The sequence below is a fragment of the Thamnophis elegans genome, chromosome 4, assembly GCF_009769535.1.
Source record: "Thamnophis elegans isolate rThaEle1 chromosome 4, rThaEle1.pri, whole genome shotgun sequence".
In the NCBI taxonomy this organism is placed as follows: Eukaryota; Metazoa; Chordata; class Lepidosauria; order Squamata; family Colubridae; genus Thamnophis; species Thamnophis elegans.
Window position 1 is genome coordinate 85264571 of NC_045544.1, and position 19418 is coordinate 85283988.

The 19418-nt window shown below is 40.7% G+C and overlaps 1 protein-coding gene across 2 annotated transcripts in view; it reads left to right on the plus strand.

Annotated features, from left to right (window-relative positions):
• Positions 1-2504, plus strand: part of ITPKB (inositol-trisphosphate 3-kinase B) — a 62195-nt gene extending 59691 nt beyond the window's left edge. Inside the window, exons 7-8 of one of the 2 annotated variants that reach the window (XM_032215275.1) lie at positions 1584-1655; positions 2012-2504. In XM_032215275.1, coding sequence (XP_032071166.1) covers positions 1584-1655; positions 2012-2227 — 288 coding nt within the window. In that variant the 3' untranslated portion in view covers positions 2228-2504. The remainder of the gene's footprint in view (positions 1-1583; positions 1656-2011) is intronic. The other variant, XM_032215276.1, reaches the window with a different exon arrangement.
• The last annotated feature ends 16914 nt before the right edge of the window (positions 2505-19418 follow it).

The following is a 19418-nucleotide window of genomic DNA, read 5'->3' on the forward strand; positions in this document are numbered from 1 at the left end:
TTCAGGTCTCAAACCATAATAGGTCATTGTAGGAAAGTAAGTAGCAACCATCACAGTTCCTGAAATAGTGGTGTTACGTAAGAATACCTTGTAATAGCTATGATTACTCAAGCCACTGCATTCTGAAGAAGCCAATACAGGGCATATTGCAATATTCCAAAAAGAGTTAATTAAGGAATGAGACTCTTTTCAGGCAAAGTTGTACCTGATGTAATTTATGCAAAGACCCCGACTAGCCACAATGTCATCTACTCCTTGATAAATAGCTGGGAGTGCAGGAAGAGCCCTAGATTTTGAATCAGTTCTGTCTAGGATAGTGCAATCTGTCCAGAACTAGCTATCCATCTTGCTGGGATTAAGCCTAAACCTCTTATCTTCCATATCTTGATAGCTTCCAGCCATCAAGAGGGAACATTAGCCATGTCTCTTGTTTGGCCCAGAATCAAGATATACAACTGAGTTCTGATTTCTCCCAATAGCTTCATATATGGAGATGTTAAAAAGAAGAAGTGAGAAAACCAAGCCTTGCAAGATACCACAATAAGAGCCCTCCTCCATTACTCAGAAAGGAAGAGAGCAACTTGGAAAACAGCTCCCCCAAACCTAACCCATATAGGCAATCAAGGAGGACACCATGAGGTCCAGCAAGACCAAGAGAGGAACACTGTCATTGTCCAATTTCACTACAGGTCCTCTGAAAGTATGATCAAAGTGGCTTCAGTGCTATATTCAAGCCCAAGTTCTGAATGAAATGAGTCTGGAAAATCTATTTCTAAAACATAAATCTATTTCCTCTAGGCATTTTTACTGTGGTAGTTACTTATTAACATTGCTGAATTCAGCAGTAATGTTATGAGGATGGTCCACCACTACTTTGAAACAAGTGACAGCATCTCTTTTCTCAAGCATGCAATAACCATCACTCTGGCCCTAACCCTGCTTCCTGCTTTTACCAATCAGGAAAGGCAAGATCTGGTGACAGAGTGGCAGAGCTGACCTCACAGAATCTGGTGACCATAACAAAGTACAAATGGTATCTACTCTCATTCCAAGACAAAAAAAAACAGATCTAATTTGTGGCCTCCCAACTGGGTTGAGGCCAGGATAGTTTGGTACAAGGCCATGGTGGCCATGAATTCCTGGGCCCCCTTTGAATGTTCAACCAAGAAGAAAAACCTAAAGTCACCCAGCACCATAAATCTAAGTAACTGAGAAATGAGGTTGAGCAATGCTAGGAGGGATACTGGTTAATGTGAAATCATTTTTATGCAAATAAATTTGTTTGCAATCCTGTCTTGTAGGAAGGTGTGAACAAAATTAAAGTTGAATAACTCCATGATCCAAATATATTATGTTAAAGGCGGACAGTTTGTGCTTCAGAGCCAACTATGGCACTCAAAAGACTATGAGAAAACGAGGAGGTGTTCCCTCCTCTACTCTCACCTTTTATTCATTTTTTATAAGTCATTTGGTATCTGGGCTGAGTTATGGAACGTATCTGATTCAGGAATAATGCCTTGGTGTGGGGGTGTGCGTGCTTGCATGCGTGCGTGTATGACTTTTTTTTTCCCTTGCAATTTCAGAGCAGTTATCTTAACCGGTTAAAGGGGATACGTGATACTTTGCAAACATCACCATTCTTCATGACCCATGAGGTAAAATTATCCATTTCCCCTTTTGTCTTTTAAAAAACTAGAGTTAGGTCAAATCATATCCCCTAAACACACAAATGGAAATCATTGGGCATCTGGTTCTGAAAACTCAAAAGAATGTGTATACATTACAACTGTGTGCATTGAGAACACCGGGAAACAATTTTTACTGCCTCACATGTTGAAATGTTGCTACTTTAAAAAATTCAGAACCTAAAATTTCAGTTTTTAATTTGTTAATGCCAATATCCTGTTGAGATATATTTTTTAAGTTGCAATCTTATCTTCAGAAGAATTTGGAACATTTGTTCTTAATTCCTCCTCTGAGATACTCAGTTCTTTTGCATTTGCATTTGCAGGTAATTGGGAGTTCCCTTCTCTTCATCCATGACAAGAGGGAGCATGCCAAAGTATGGATGATTGATTTTGGGAAAACCACTCCACTTCCAGAGGGACAAGTTCTGCAGCACAATGTGCCCTGGATAGAGGGGAACAGAGAGGATGGCTACCTCTGGGGGCTGGATAATCTAATTGAGATCCTAACAGAGTTGTCTCAACGTGAAGATCTGCATTAAAGCTAATCCACAACCTAGTTCCTCCAACTGACTTTCTGATCTGCACTACAAGACACTTTTCTTCCACCTTCTCTTCCAGTTCTAAAATTTAAAAGTTCCTTTTCTTTTATTTAAGGTGTAAATAAAATGTGATGTTCCCAAAGAAACACTGAACAAGAAGTTAAAAATTAGACAAAGCAGATAGCAATGTTGGCCTTAGGAGTTAGGTATCCTGTATCCTAAAACAGAAAATACTTTTGTATATTAAAAATGTGATAAAGTTCTTATATGTTTGAGCACCAGAAAGATAATTCCCTAGACTTGTTTAAATTGTATCTCTAGAGTGAAGGATGCATTTGTAGTTATCTGCTGCCCTCTCGTGTCCAAAGCTAGCATTATTTGGGGCAACTGATGTTGAAAGCATGTTTATATTGGGCATTTTCTTATAGGTGTTCTCTCTTCGTGGGAATGTCCCACAAAAGGAATGGTAGCAACTTATATTTACTAACTTTCCTAAATATAAGAATTATAATATAATAGTTTATAGGAATAATTAACATCAGATAAACTTTTCTACATAAGGAAGTAATTTCTTGCTGGCTTACTGTGCAATATATACATAGTTGTAGCAACTGCAAGAGTTTGCCTTTGCGGATTACGTTACATGGTGCATCCGTTTAGCTACTGAAATTAGTTTGGACTACTGAGAGCAAGGATCTGATCCCTTCTCTACCCTTCCATTAGCATGGGATGACCTGGTCACGTGGCAGGAAAGGGGCTGCTGCAGAATGACAAAGGCACTGACTGCCATCCTCTGGGTGTCTTTTTGGTAGCACTGCAGTCCCTTTTGAAAAGGATAATGCATTCTCAGGTGAGCTTCTGCAAATCATTCCAAATCTCCCATTGTAAGAAGAGAGATTAACTTGACCTAACATATCAGCAAGCAGAGTATTATAATGGTAAAGTTTCATAATGTTTGTATGCCTGGCAAGGAACATGAGAAAGGAGATGGTTAAGTAATTTGGCAGGTAAATATAGGCAGTCTCTCTAAATAAGGATTTGCCACTTTCAGTCTTGCAAATATATCTGACTCTATTTTGGATATAGAAGTTATTATATACGTTCCTGGAACATTTAAATTAGACTGCTGAAATCAAATGGTCAGCAACTGGGAGAGAAAGATTATTGGTGCATTTGATTTTCTTGGAGAACTCATAATACTGCAGAAATCTTGGATGTTGAGACTATAAGTTTATGTTACATTTTTTCCTGAGCCATTTCCTGGCTATTTTTTAAACCTTTCATATTTATAATGTATTCCATATTCCTCTATAGCAGTGTTTCTCAACCTTGGCAACTTTAAGTCCTGTGGACTTCAACTCCCAGAATTCCCCAGCTGTGCTGGCTGGGGGATTCTGGGAGTTGAAGTCCACAGGACTTAAAGTTGCCAAAGTTGAGAAACACTGCTCCAGAGCGTCTTGTTACTATTTTTTCAAACAGTAATGCTGTTTCTTGCATCCAGAGGTGCTGTTCTTGAAACAATTGCAATTGTTTTAGAGGGTGGCTATTCATTGGCATACAATCCCTTGGAAAGCTTTTCAGAAAGATTCTAGCCCATTGAGTTTTGCTCCATTCATATATCACTAAGATAATGTTGGTTTTTCTTAGTGCTGTTGTAAATAATTGCTTTGCTTCGAAGTTTTTTTTTTCCTTTCAGGCTTCCTACGCTGTTTAATAATAGCCTACGCTGAAAGTGCCTTATGGACTAGTGTCTGTTCCACTCAGTGTCATGAAAAAAAAATTGTGGGTTTTTTTTAAAGTACTATTTATTGCCATACTTTTAGTTATCTAGAACACTAAGTCTTAATGCATGGAATTTTTTTAAAGGATAATGCTTGGCTTTTGAAATCTCTTTCCGCATTTATGGAAAGGGGAAGACCATGAAACAGTTTCAAGTCATCCTATTATAAAAATGTATTTAGCTTTTAAATTACTTCCATTACATGCTTTTTTTAAAAAAAAATATGCTGGTTTGTTTGTAAAATAAGATTCTTTGCTTTTTGGCTTTTAAAGAAGTGAAATATTTCTCCAGATATCTTTTGGATCTTTCTGGAGGCTGGAACTATTGCTGTGAGGTATTTCTCCTAACACTTTCCACCCCGTTCCCCTTGATTAGCAAGGAGATGAGGAACTTGCAGAGTTACAGAACATCATCAATGCACAGTGCCTGTAAGTCAAACAACTTAAAATAAAAACATACAACATGATTTGTTGTTGTAATAGTTTATCATTTTTAATTGTGTAATATTTATATCTGATATTCTTTTAGTGAGAGACTGGTGTAAGAAATTGTATATTTCTTAATATACAATACTTTGATCTACTGACCGGTAGTACAATTTTGACAATTGGGACAATCAAAGTCCTAAATTCTAGGGTTTCTATCATACCAAAATTACTAAGATTTCAAAATCTACCTACTTAACACCTTGAGATAGATTTAGATTTTGGCATAGGCATATACTTGTCTGATGTTCAAGTCAATGAATTATTCCGTTCGAACTATAGTATAGCAAAGAGTAATGTTTTAGAGATTTTTAATAACTTGAATTTAAGCCATGCTAATGAATTGTTAAACACGAGTTATTTTGTATTTTTCATGTCAGTATTTTTTATCCCATCTCACTATGTATCTCAATAAAAAAAATGCCTATTCTTAACAAGCACGTGTATACCCATACAAAGTGAGAGGTATAAGTATTTATTGGGGTATGAATAAGTGAGATAAAAATATGTCAGTTCAGTGTTCTATTTTTCTGTATGGTCTCTATAATGCACATGAGATTGTGCATACTATAGTAATCGATTTGGAAATAAATCCCAGCGCTGTCACTTAAATAGCATACTGGCTTCTTGAGGCAAATTTATATTAAACTCTTCGTAGTAGAAAGTTACCTTTTTTCTCATAGTTCTGACTCTTTTCAGTTACTCAGATTGGACTTTATCCTGATATCCCAGAATTAGGTAAGACAATCTATCAAGTTCTTTGAATGATGGGCAGCTTGATTGATACATGCAACAAATTTAGCCACATTTTAAATACACTCAAACTAACATAATAGAGACAGTGTTTCTGGATTTGTTCCTTCTGTGTTGCTTTATATGTTGAGGGAAAGGTACCATTCACTCTTATCTCAGAACTACCTTGGTTTGTCATCTTCATTATAAAGTAGAAACTAACTTCTGAGCAACTCCAGTTACCATATCAAAATTGGGCCAGGCAGTTATAGAAACAAATATAAATGCAAAATAATTGCATTAGACTGGGGGCTATGCTATGGAACTTTTGGATGTTTTTCACACTTAAGAATAAGCACAGACCTCAGTAGTCACAGTTGCCCATTTTCAAAAGAGTCAGAAAAAATGTTAAAATAAAGTACCTGTCTAATGTAATTACATACTTCCTGAAATCAGGATAAATGGAAATCTAACCTCAAAATAGCATCTAGATTATGCAGTGGAGAAAGACCAAATTTAGTGAATATTGCACAGGCTTTTATTTCTCCAGTTCCCTGAGGTGAACTTTTGACACGGATTAGTGAATTCTATAAAGTTTTATTAACTTTTCAACTTTGCCTTTCCTGAAAACCAGCTATGTTGGTTCAGCATTCAGATTTTAAAAAAGAAAGGGTGAGAAATCACTAAGGGAATTTCACTTATGGCCACCTTGCTGATCTCTTGACTCTTGTACTTGGGGGTCCATTGCATGCAAATTTTGAACAATGTTTCAGTTCAATTTCAGTTCAATGCTTTCTGTTCTAGTAATTTCTCATTTGTTACTGGGGGAAACAGCAATATTTCTAGCTTTCTGCTTGTATTTATGTCTGTGAAATTTTTCAAGTGGTCTGGAGATTAAGAAAGACTAAGGCAAAATGAAACAGAACAAGCTTATTATATAAATTGGTGTCCTCCAGATTCTTGGATTGCACCACCCATATTTCTTAGTAATCAGGGCTAGAAATAATCAGGATCTGTCACATATGGTATAAATAAGCTTAATATACTCTCAGCATTTTTATTTAATTCAGGCAAAAAATCTGGCTGTGCATTTAACTAGCCTTTACAACTTTTCTATGAAGTGAGATGGTTGTGCTCCGTCTAGCCAAGAGGTGGCAGTATTTTCCTATGAGATTTGCAAAGACTTTATCTTGTGTTTATACACACACACACACACACACACACACACACACACACAAAAGAACAGAATAATAAAGATGTGATTCAAATTAGGTTTTTTTAATAACATTTCAGAATTAAATGATAGCCATGTCTTCATAATAGAACTAAGGAGCAGGCGCCTGCTTCATAAGAAAGAAGCAATAGGTTTCAGAAACATGTGGCCTATTAACATTTTAGCAATTTCAGATCCCTGTATACCATTTTATTAACTGCATAACTAAAACCTGGAAGTTATAAAAATGAAAACATGTATATCTTATTTGGTTAGGTTAGGTTAGGTTTATTTAGCTTGTATGCCGCGCTACTCCCTAGAGACTCAGGGCGGCTAACAATAAGAAAGGGAAGGGGGCACAAAAATAAAAGCAACAATTAAAAATTCAGCAACAGTCATAACATCGGATGGGGCTGGATAATTCATCAGCCCCAGGCCTGCCGGAACAGCCAGGTCTTAGTTGCTTTGCGGAAGGCAGGAAGGGTAGTAAGGGTCTGGATCTCAACTGGGAGATCATTCCATAGGGCCGGAGCAGCCACAGAGAAGGCCCTCCCCCGGGGAGTCGCCAGCCGACATTGGCCAGCAGATGGAATCCGGAGGAGGCCTAGTCTGTGGGATCTAATAGGTCTTTGGTTCTGATGTATTTGAGAGATCTAACATTGATAGCCTTACAATGCTTAATAATATAAATTTATGCAAGACAATTAACAGTAAAACATAATCAAATATATTAGACCCACAACAAAAGCAGAAATAGAACAAAGTTATCAATAGGAACAATTACTCATCAGTTCTTCCTACGTGCCTTGTGAAATAACAGTGGTAATTTATTCTTTAAATTTCAGAAATAAGTACAGCAAACTGGAAAGAAGATTGAACTTCCTTAAGTAGTACTTATAAGGTCTGGTGAATGATGGCTGCTCCCCAGTACAGAACTGTCATAATCACATATTTCTAATACTATAATTCTGATTAGAAAGAGAAAGGCTATCAGAAAATAATGATAGTAAATCACATAGCATCTCATTGAAGCTGATCATGAGCTGCTGCTGTTTACAGCAGATTGCATTATTTCATTTTTTTACTTCCCTTTCAATTTAGTGACGATGGAATGGATCCACAGGTGGTATTCAGCAGGTTCTGACCAGTTTTGGAGAACCGGTAGCGGAAATTTTGAGTAGTTCGGAGAACCGGTAAATACCACCTTTGACTGGCCCCACCCCCATCTATTCTCTGCCTCCGGGTCCCAGCTGATTGGGAGGAAATAGGGATTTTGCAGTAACCTTCCCCTGGAGTGGGGAGGGAATGGAGATTTTAAAGTATCCTTCCCCTGCCATGCCCACCAAGCCATGCCCACAGAACCAGTAGTAAAAAAATTTGAATCCCACCACTGAATGGATCCCAGTATTAGCTAATACAAGATCAATCATGAGACTTAAAACTGAGTTGTACAGTGCTGAAATAGTGACTCAGCTAGAGGAATATTCAGCCCTTTCCTGCGAAAGGAAAATGACTAGAATATTCTCAGCAAGGGCTCAATTCAGCATCTATTTTTACATGTCATACCCATGGTTAACTCTAGTTTATGGAATTAACCCAATTTTCTGGTTCTGCATGATAGACTGAATCATGAGCTAATCATTGCATCTGGGTTTGGGGTATATGATAAATAGTGGAGTAGCTTATGATCTGGTATGGTGTGCATCCTGGAAACAAGCAGCATTCTCTTGAAGGAAGGCACTAGCTCAGATGGACAGAACTATTCCCTGCAATCATTTGAGGAGGAAACTTACATACTCAAGAGACATGTGAAATTTTTAAGTCTCAGTGCTTCAAAATGAGCTTTTTTCAGATCTTCTGGCAGAGGTTTGTCAGTGAGTCTCTCCAAATATGACAACCTTCAGTATGTTATCATTTCCCTGCCCTGACAACTATTAATTCATTGCCAACTTCCTTATGTGGTTACTACATTTCTAGCTCACTTCCCCCCCCTCCAAGGAGCTCAAAACCAGTTATTATATGTGGGGGACGCAATGATGAATTGAAGACCATGAAAGAATGAGAAGCTGGTAAATGGTCTGGCTTCTCAGAATTTTTCTCTGAAGAAATTCTGGAGAGTGCTCGGAAACACCCTTGAGCTTCATTCCAGGTCCGTGGTACATAAGGCTCCCCTCATTTACGACCTCATACAAGAGGGTAGAGCGGACCTGGCGTGCATTACGGAGACCTGGTTGGGCCACGAGGGGGGTGTTCCCCTTGGTGAATTATGCCCACCAGGCTTCCGGGCATTTCACCAGGCGAGAGTCCAGGGCAGGGGTGGGGGGGTGGCGGTGGTTATTAGGGAAAGTCTCAGACCTCAGGAGGTCACTGTGCCTCAGATAGGCGGGTGTGAGTCCCTTTTTGTGAAACGGGGCCTTGGAGTTCAGATGGGCCTTTTTGTTACATACCTGTCTCCCTGCTACGTTTCATGGGCCCTGCCGGAGCTGCTGGATGTGTTAGCTGGATTGGCGGTTGATTTCCCCAGGCTTATGATCCTGGGGGATTTCAATCTGCCTTCCATTGGTGAGACATCTGAGTCAGCTCAGGAGTTCATGGCTTCCATGACGGCTATGGACATAACTCAGTTAATTCAATACCCCACCCATAATGGGGGACACACGCTCGACCTGATTTTTGTCTCTGGGCAGTGGATGAATGATCTAGATTTAGGGGATATTTGTATCCAACCCTTGTCATGGTCGGATCATTTCCTCATCAGGTTTGACTTCAATACTGCTACCCCTCACCGCAGGGAGGCGGAACTGACTAGATGGTTCTGCCCCAGGCGCCTCATGGACCCCGAAAGGTTCCTGATGGAGCTTGGGACTTTTCCTGAATCCCTTGCTCACAACTCGACCGAAGCCCTAGTGGAAGCCTGGGATAGAGCGGCCACTGGGGCTTTGGATCGTGTTGTGCCTTTGCGGCCTCTGACCCGGTGTTGATCCCGGGTAGCTCCCTGGTTTATTGAGGAGCTCCGGGAGATGAAATGCTGGAAAAGACGCCTAGAGAGTGGTTGGAGGGCCAGCCAGTCCGAATCTGATTGAACACTAGTACGAATTCATATTAAATCCTACTTAGTGGTGATAAAAGCGGCAAAACAGCAACATTTTTCCGCTCTTATCGCATCCGCAGATAACTGCCCAGCCGCCCTGTTTAGGGTGACCCGCTCCTTACTTAACCAAGGAGCTGGGAAAGACCCCTTGCAGGGTAGGGTTGAAGAATTTGTTCAGTATCTGCAGGATAAAATCGCTCAGATCCGGACAGGCTTGGACTCTGACTGGGTAGATTCGGGCGAGTCGACGGGGATGAATCTTGTGGAGACCATCTGGGATTAGTTTGATCGTGTGACCCCCGAGGGCATGGACAGGATTATGGGGAGACTCAGTGCTGCCACTTGTGTGCTGGACCCGTGTCCTCTTGGTTAGTCTCGGCTTCCCGGGAGGTGACACGAGGCTGGCTCCAGGCGATTACCAATGCTTCGTTGAGAGAGGGGTTCTTTCCCACCGCCTTGAAGGAGGCGGTGGTGAGGACCCTCCTTAAGAAGCCTGCCCTGGACCCAGCGTCTTTAGCCAACTATCATCCGGTCTCCAACCTTTGCTTTGTAGCGAAGGTTGTTGAGAATGCGGTAGCACATCAGCTTCCCCAGTCCCTGGATGAAGCTGTCTACCTGGATCCATTTCAGTCGGGTTTCAGGCCCAGATACAGCACGGAGACGGCATTGGTTGCGTTGGTCGATGATCTCTGGCGGGCCTGGGACAGGGGCTGCTCTTCTGTCCTGGTCCTATTAGACCTCTCAGCGGCTTTCGATACCATCGACCATGGTATCCTGCTGCGATGATTCGAGGGGTTGGGAGTGGGGGCACCGTTTTACGGTGGTTCTCCTCTTACCTGTCGGATTGGATTGTGTTGACTGGAGGGCAGGGATCGACTCCGAGGCACGTCACTTGTGGGGTGCCCCAGGGGTCGGTTCTCTAACCCCTCCTGTTCAACATATATATAAAACCACTGGGTGAGATCATCCGTGGTTTTGGTGTACGGTATCATCTATATGCTGATGATACCCAACTTTTCATCTCTACCCCAAACCACCCAAACGATGCCCTCGACGTGATGTCCCGATGCCTGGAGGCTGTGCGGATCTGGATGGGGAGGAACAGGCTCAAGCTCAATCCCTCCAAGACAGAGTGGCTGTGGTTTCCGTCATCCCGATTTGTTCATCTTGTTCCATCTTTGATGATAGGGGGAGAAATTTTAGCCCCCTCAGAGAGGGCCCGCAATCTGGGTGTCCTCCTGGATACGTGGCTTAGTTTAGAAGAACACCTGGCGGCCGTGACCAGGGGGGCCTTTTACCAGGTTCACCTGGTACGTCAGTTGCGCCCCTTCCTGGATCGGGATGCTCTGTGCACAGTCACTCATGCCCTTGTCCTTTCTCACCTGGACTACTGTAACGCTCTCTACATGGGGCTGCCCTTGAAGAGCAGCCGGAAGCTTCAACTGGTCCAGAATGCGGCTGTGAGAGTTATCATGGGGGCACCTAGGTCCTCCCATGTTGCACCCTTTTTAGGCAGCCTGCACTGGTTGTCAGTTGTCTTCCGGGTGTGATTCAAGGTACTAATTATGACCTTTAAAGCGCTCCATAGCTTAGGCCCAGGGTACCTGCGAGACCACCTACTGCCACCGGTAGCCTCCCATCGTCCAGTGTGATCCCACAGAGTTGGCCTCCTCAGGGTACCATCGGCTAGACAGTGTCAGCTAGTGACCCCCAGGGAGAGAGCCTTCTCTGTGGGAGCGCCTTCCCTCTGGAATGAGCTGCCCCCGGAGCTTCATATAATCCCCGACCTCCGGTCCTTCCGACGCACCCTAAAAAGTTGGCTTTTCCAGCAAGCCAGCCTGGCCTGAACAAAACAAAATAAATTATTGATCACTGTTAATTTTAATTCATTTTTTTAAAAAAAAATGTCATTGTCAATTTTAATTGGGTTGGGATATTCTATTTAATTTTTTTTAAGTTTTGTATTATGTGTTTCTTTTAATGTTGTACGCCGCCCTGAGTCCTTGAGAGAAGGGCGGCATATAAATCTAATAAACCTAAACCTATTAATCTTCACTAGGATTTGAAATGGGCCTTTTATGAGGTCCTTGTTATTATAGATGGCACGGTGATTTGCAACATCAGATTTTTTTTCAAGTATTTTGTGGTCCAGCACATTTCTGCAATCCAGCACTAAGATATTGGCATTTACTTTCAGATTTAACATAGGATCTAGAAGACAAGGGTAGGAAAAGTATATTCTGCATTCCTTGTTTGCCTTTTTTTGTACTCCTAAGCTGTACTGCCAAAATTGCAAATATCGCTCTTTAGGGAATGTGGGAACAAACACAAATGTTCATAAGCCACTGGAAAAATTAAATACTACTTCAAAAGTTGGGGAACGACTCCTTCACACCCCTTCTGAAACCTTGGAAATCATAGAACCACCCACTGAAATGATTTCATTCCCTCATTAGGTAGAGGTGAAGGTTTCCATTGCACATATGTGCTAATTATTCCCGATTCTAGGGGGCTGTGCTCATCGTGTTTCAAAGCTGAAGAGCCAGCACTGTCCAAAGACGTCTTTGTGGTCATGTGGCCGGCATGACTAAATGCTGAAGATGCACGGAACACTGTTAGCTTCCCACCAAAGGTGATTCCTATTTTTCTACTTGCATTTTTGCATGCCTTCAAACTGCGAGGTTGGCAGAAACTGGGACAAGTAACTGGAGATCACTCTGTTATGCGGTGCTAGGGATTTGAACTACCGACCTTTCTGATTGACAATCTCAGCATCTTAGCCACTGAGCCATTGTGTCCCTCATTCTCTTATTAATTCACTGTAATTTTGACTAATGATTTTTTGTCATCATTTGATTAATTTTTAAGTACCATCTCCCACTTGCTCCTGCCATAAAGCTTTGGTCTGTTTTTTTAAATGTTTCCATTTTAAGATTTCCCTCAGAAAGATGTATGATTTTAAGTCAATCAGACTTAAAATCGTTCCTATCACGCATCTCCTCCACTTATGACTGCAGGACTGTAACTTTGTTGCTTGTATCCTTATGATTTATATTGATATTGATTGCTTCCTGATTACTTATTTGTACCCTATGACTATCATTAAGTGCTGTACCTTATGATTCTTGATGAATGTATCTTGTCTTTTTATGTACACTGACAGCATATGCACCAAAGAAAATTCCTTTTGTGTCCAATCACACTTGGCCAATAAAGAATTCTATTCCATTTTATTCTAAATGCTAAACGTGTCACAGTACTTTCAACAGGATCTAGAAAGCCGAAAGGCAGAACGTAATTGGAAGAACTTTCACAATATCATGTTGGTTGACATCTGAGTACACTTGATTAGCTAACTAAACTATCCTAGTTGTGTTGATTGGATCTGAAAGTGCCTTTGACCAGAGGTCCCCAGACCCCAGATGCAGCCCACTATTGGGCCATGGCCTATTCGGAACCACCCCGCGCTGCGTGTGTGCGCATGCTGGCCCGCTACTTGTGTGAGTTGAGCTGCATGCCGGCCCACCACTTGTGTGGCCAGGTTCCCTTCTGCCCCACCCCCCTGGGCCTCCAAGACACAAAGGTTAGGGACTGCTGCCTTAGATCACTATCAGTTTTTATTAAATGGATCTAACAGGTTAAATGCCATTTTTCCAGTTTTCAAAAAATGTCTGGTAATGTTTCATGCTAGTGACATCTTTATTTGTATTGCTTTTCACCAGAAGCTTGGGTTCTATCAGATCTATTTTTAAACTGCAGCTTTGACAAGAGGCAACCTTTTGGAGAAGAAACAAAGGAGCTTCAGAAGCGCTCAAGCAACAAAGCAGGGAGAACAAAGAACAAAAGCACTAGCTCAAATACAGTCATTAGGTTATGAAACTGTTTTTCCTGCATCTGAGTAATGATAAAAGGAAGCACAATGTGTGCCAAGGCAGCTGTGTCAAGCTGGTACTGTAATTTTCACTACAAAAGTTGCTAGAAATTTCCTTTTCTTCTTTCTAAGTCGGGAATCTAGAGTTTATGAATTACCTGTTTAAATCATCCCCAGCTGAGATAGCAGCATCTTCCTGCCCTTGATATAGATGCCTTGCCTGGTTGAATCCCCAACCCACTGAATCCATTGATTTAGAAGAAATGTTCTGAAGAGACTTTAAGAGTAGATATGTCTCAAATTGTTATCAGCAACAGGTTATCAGCAACCTGGGTCAGATCTGACCATTCTTTGGACAATTAAGAAGTTGTTCTCTCTCCTTATTCCAGAAACCAGCCCTCCGAATTAAAAGGTCAGTAAAATAAAATTAGTTCAGCTTTTCTCAACCTCAAGAATTTTGGGGACTTAAACTCCCCGAATTCCCTAGGCAACATCCATGAATTCTGGACTGAAGTCCAGGCATCTTAAAGAGTCTGAGGAATTAGACAAAAGGAAATGTGAATCTTTTCTTGGATTACTGTCAATGACAGTAGCTGTTAGGGGTCTTTAAAAAGTACTTCATAACTAAAGCTTGTTCTATCAATTGTAATAGGCTTTTGAACAGTATAAACAGGATTTTTTTTTCTTAATTCCTCTTTTCTGAGACCATTCATTTACAATATCTATTCCAGATAAACCTTTTTTTATCTTAAGGGAAAATCTATCAGAAATAAGATTAGGATTACATTAAGACAAATATAAATTGTGATTTAGGCTAGTGTGAAGCCAACCTCTTTTATCTATAAATACAATTTAGATTGAGTAGATGGTAGAAACCAACCAAATGGGGGGCTACATTGGAATGTTGAGATGAACAGAATCCTGGACTAGAAGAATTTGATCTTAGTCCTGACTGTTTCATTCCTCTATGTGTAATTTGTTTTTTTAATTCCCTTCACTGCCTCAACCTCAAAGTCATAGACTCATAGGACTGGATCTTGATCTGGTCCAACTCCCTGCAGGAGACCTGATATCATTCCAGACAAAAGGTTGCCCAATCTTTTCTTGAAAATGTCCAGTGATGGGCATCCATAACTGCAGGAGGCAAGTTGTTCTATTTAATTATTCTCACTGTCAAGAAGTATTCCTTAGTTCCAGGTTGAATCTCACTTTAGCTAGCTTCTATCTATCACTTCTTGTCCTACCCACTTTTTTTTTACACAAAGCAGTATGCGTGACCCGACAAAAGGGCGAACGACTAAACTGTATCGCTAAAACCGCGACGTCATCAATGCGCCAACAACACAGCGACAACAGCGCGGAGACAGAAGGGCGATTTCAGTTGACAGAGGCAATTTAAGTTAAGGTAAGGGTTAGGGTTAGGGTTACGTTTAGGGTTACGTTTAGGGTTAGGGTTAGGGTTAGGGTTAGGGTTAGGGTTAGCGTTACGTTTAGGGTTAGGTTTAGGGTTAGGTTTAGGTTTAGCGTTAGGGTTAGGTTTAGGGTTAGGTTTAGGGTTAGCGTTACGTTTAGGTTTAGGGTTAGGGTTAGTTTTACAGCGCGGTTAGAGGTTAGAACACGCGGTTTTGTCACCGCGGTTTAGTCGGGTGCAGTTTTGTCATTCGCCCTTTTGTCAGTGAACCAGCAGTATGTTAGACAGTGGAGCAACTGAAATAAAACCATCGCTCTTGGTTTATTTTGATCTCTTTGGACATCTTTCTCATGCATATAAGATAATTTTAAAAGTTATGAATACTTTCTAATGCAACAGGATCACTACGTTTTGGCTTTTGGGCAATGTTCATGATAGTTGAGACCCTTTTAAAATGGAAGATGCCATTGACTGAATCTGGGTCCTTCTGTATATAAAATATGGATCATATTGGTTGTTCAGTTTGTTTCCTAAAGGAGAAAACCCAAATGGCATCTATTCACTGATGGTGAAAAATATATTCAGGCAATTTATTCACCTTTAAATAATTCTCCACATCTACTACTGCCAATCAATTATGTCATTCTATCTCAATGGAACTTTGACTCTGCTTGGTTTGCTTTGTTACTCTTCTGATGCTCAAAGACATAGTGAGAGCCCATTTTCCCTTCTGCTAATTCCATCAGAGCAATGTGTTCCTTTTACCAACCCTTTGAAATCTTCCTGCCAAACAGGAGAATTTTGACTGAATACAGCTTAAAATGAGGCTATATAGAATCCCATCCAGAGCAAGAAGATGGCAGATGGTATTGGAGGCTGCTGGGCAGAGCAGGGAGGGATAGGAGACAAGGGGAAGTCTTGTCTGAGGCAGTTTAGTGAGCAAAAGGAAATGAGTTTTAAATTACTTTTGGGAGTCATTTTATGCCTAAATATACCCAAGAGGGTGGATAATAGAACGCTGAGAAGTGCCATAGGAAAATGTAGCATCATGCCCAACACAATGGCCTGGGTATTAGAGAAAAAAAGTGTTTTGAATGACACTAAGACTTCCAAATATTTGTGAACAATGAGAGTTTGGAAGATGAGAGAGAGCTCTTTGGGAAGTTGTCATAAAGTTGAGTTTGGAAAATGAAAGGAATCACCTTGTTTGTTTTGTTTTTAAAGGAGTGCACTTAAAGTAGTGCCTAATTAATTTCTCTGTTCCATAGATTTGTGGCCCATAGCAGTACAATCTGCTGTTTCTTTTTGCACTGCAGACAAATTCCTTGTATGTCTAATCACATTTGGTCAAGTAAAGTATTGTCTTCTCCTCCTCTCCTCTCCCCTCCTCTATTTATTGTATTTTAGAGATGAATCTTGGGTCTACAGTAGACTGGGGACATTTTTGCCATGCATTGTATATATTTGATATATTGAACAAGATCCAGGCAAAGAGGCTCCCTTCTTTCTCTTTTCACAGGCAGCTGCTACCCTTTTCATGGTTGTCATTTGGGCTGGCATTAAACCCATTTTTACCATCCGTGTCTTAATCCTATAGGATTAGTTTACAAGGAAATAAATGATAGTTCTACAGTATTTACTTTACAGAGGATGCTTCAAATGCTTGGCAGTGATTAATGGGATCAATCTGGTTAAGAAGCAGCCATGGGTGGAGGTGTAATCACAAACTGCAAAGGACAGAGCAAATCCTTGTGCACAGAAATCCCTCAGGTCGGCTTCCACATATCCTCATTGCATGCTTTTTAACCTGGTGATTAATATTTGTTGAAAGCAAATAATAACCATGGGTCTTAATTGGGGTGTGTGTGTCCTTTTCTATTTCTGGCATATAACAATTATGTGTGGCAGGCAGATATTCAACAGATGTAGCTTGGGTCCAATAGAGAATGGCAGAAGAGGCAATCAAATAAGATGCCAGGGGCTGTTTGCAAGCATTTGTTTTTAAGAATTCTTTTGAGAAATGCTCTTGAAAATGAAGATTGGTACTTTCATTTGGAACATATCAGCTTACTTTTTTTGGCTTCTGGGAACACTATATCAGAATAACAGAGTTGGAAGGGACCTTGGGGGTCTTCAAGTCAAACATTCTGCTCAAGCAGGAAACCCTACACCATTTCAGACTAATGGTTGTTGAATCTCTTCTTAAAAACCACCAATGATAGAACAGCCCCAATTTCTGGAGGCAAAGTTTTCTGCTGGCTATTTATTCTAACTTATCAGGAAATTTGTCCTTAGTTCTAGGTTGGTTCTCTCAATTAATTTGCATCCATTAGTTCTTGTTCTGTGTTCAGGTGCTTTGGAGAATAAGTTGACCTCCTCTTCCTTGTGGCAGCCCTTAGATATGGGAACACTGCTATCATGATACCCCTCCCCCAAGTGCTTCCTTTCGCTAATCTAGACAAACCTAATTCCTGCAACCATTCTTCCTATGTTTTAGCCTTGAGTCTTCATTATCTTTGTTGCTCTGCACTCTTTCTAAACTCTCAACATCTTTTTTATATTGTGGAGACAAAAACTGGTTGCAATATTCCAAGTATCATCTTTTCAAGGCATTATAAAGTAGTACTAACACTTCATGGGAACTTGATTCTATCCCTCTACTAATGCGGCCAAGGATGTGTTGGCTTTTTTGGCAGCTGCAGCTGGCTCATATTTAAGTGATTGTCCACTGGGACTCCAAAATACTTCTCACAGCACTGCTGTTGAGCCAGGCACAACCTATTCTGTACCGTATTAAAGAGATTTTGGCTCTGGAGCAAGAAAAAGACATTCAAGATAATTTCTTGCTTTCTGTAAAATACCACACTCCTATACACTCACCTACCTTCCAGACTGCTTTGTGCGGCCAACTGTCACGGAAATACAGGAAGTTTATTCTCACCTCAAAGAATCTCTGAAACCACAAGTCATGCAAGCAGGGGTGTGGTGCAGATACAAAACAATCAAACTTTTAATTGTATCACAAACATCATCTTGATTTTCAAGGCTGCATTCTGCAGACATTCCTCCAGGCAAATGGGACTTTGAGTAATCATTCAGAAAAACCTGAAAAAACAATAACTAATGAATATAGCTAGGTGGACCACATTCAATTCTCTTTAGACGTTTCTCCCCATTCCTCTTTTTTCCCCTAAAGAAAAAGTTGATGGAACCTTGCCTGCAGTATATAAAAATGTATTCTATTTGTATAAAGTACTTTGTAGTAAATTGGTGAATTTATGTTAAACCATAAGAGTGGAGTTGATATATTATAACTTTGAGCAGGTTATTGGTTAGTCACCTAAGTAACACTTCCATGTGTTCCTCCTGGCCTCTGATCCAGCTGAGGGCCAGCTTAGTTGTGGGACAAGATGAATTGCTCTTAGGTTGATTCTAGCTGGAAACAGTGGAGCTCTGGCTCCCAAACTTCACTGACTATATAACATGTCTTGAAAGGGAATGCTGCTTTAGGCTTAAGCCTAACTCTTCCTCAGATGAAGTTGAATAACAGAAATGAAGTTGACAAAATTTTCCACTCATTTCTCTAATGGATCAGTCCAGAGGTGGGTTTCAAATCCTGGGACTACTGGTTTGCTCGTGCTCGTGCGTGACGCTTCTGCACTTGCGGGTGGGTGGGTGGAGACTCCCACCCCCACCATTACTGGTTCAGCCAATCCAGGCTGAACCAGGAGCAACCCACCTCTGGATCAGGCATCTCTGATTTGTTCAAAAAAAATATCCTTTGCTCCTACCCTATATTCATTATCGAATAGGAATGAGGTGATATTTGTTGCTGTTGGGCTTTTGCCAAGTAGAGGTATAGCTATGAGGTGCACATTTGGCCCTCAGAAAGTCTGAATCATCAATTCATACAACCTCATTTTGGTATTGCTTTTGCAGGCTTGGAGAGTTGAAATAGCGGTAACATAGGAACTTTTCTGTCATGGTACCTATCTTGTGTAATAGCCTTCCCCAAGACAGGATGGCCCTAACCTTCTGACCTTCCAAGGGACCATAAAGACTTGAAGCTTTCCCAAGGCACTGTGCCCAGGGGGCTATTGGGGCTCTGCTATGGCTGCAGGTCAATTTGTTTTATTCCTGTGATATTTTTAGGGACCTTCACTACTGTTGCTATTTCTTTTTATGTCATTTTTCCTGATAATGATTCTTGCTTTTCAGTTGCCTGCTGCTCAAAATGCTTTGGTAGATACTGTAGGCAGCTGTATGACTCTGTTAATATAATGACGACAACAATAAAAATGTTTTTCCAGTTCTTCAATTGTGCTTTTTATGTCAAAACATTTAACATGCAGTACTTGCAGACAAATGATAATGAAATACTATTGGGATTGCTTTAATGAGGGGAAAAAGGGATGTCTTCTCAAGGAAAATTAAATAGAAAAGACTTAAAATTCAGTGTATTACTATGGTAGCCAATAATAAGTTTTCTTTTGTAAAGTTGTAGCTAGATCTTATATGCTAAATTTTCAGGAAAAATTTCACCAATACTTGTGCAAAGCAGGTAGCAGATATTTTCCATGTACTTCTTTAACACACCATTAAAATGAA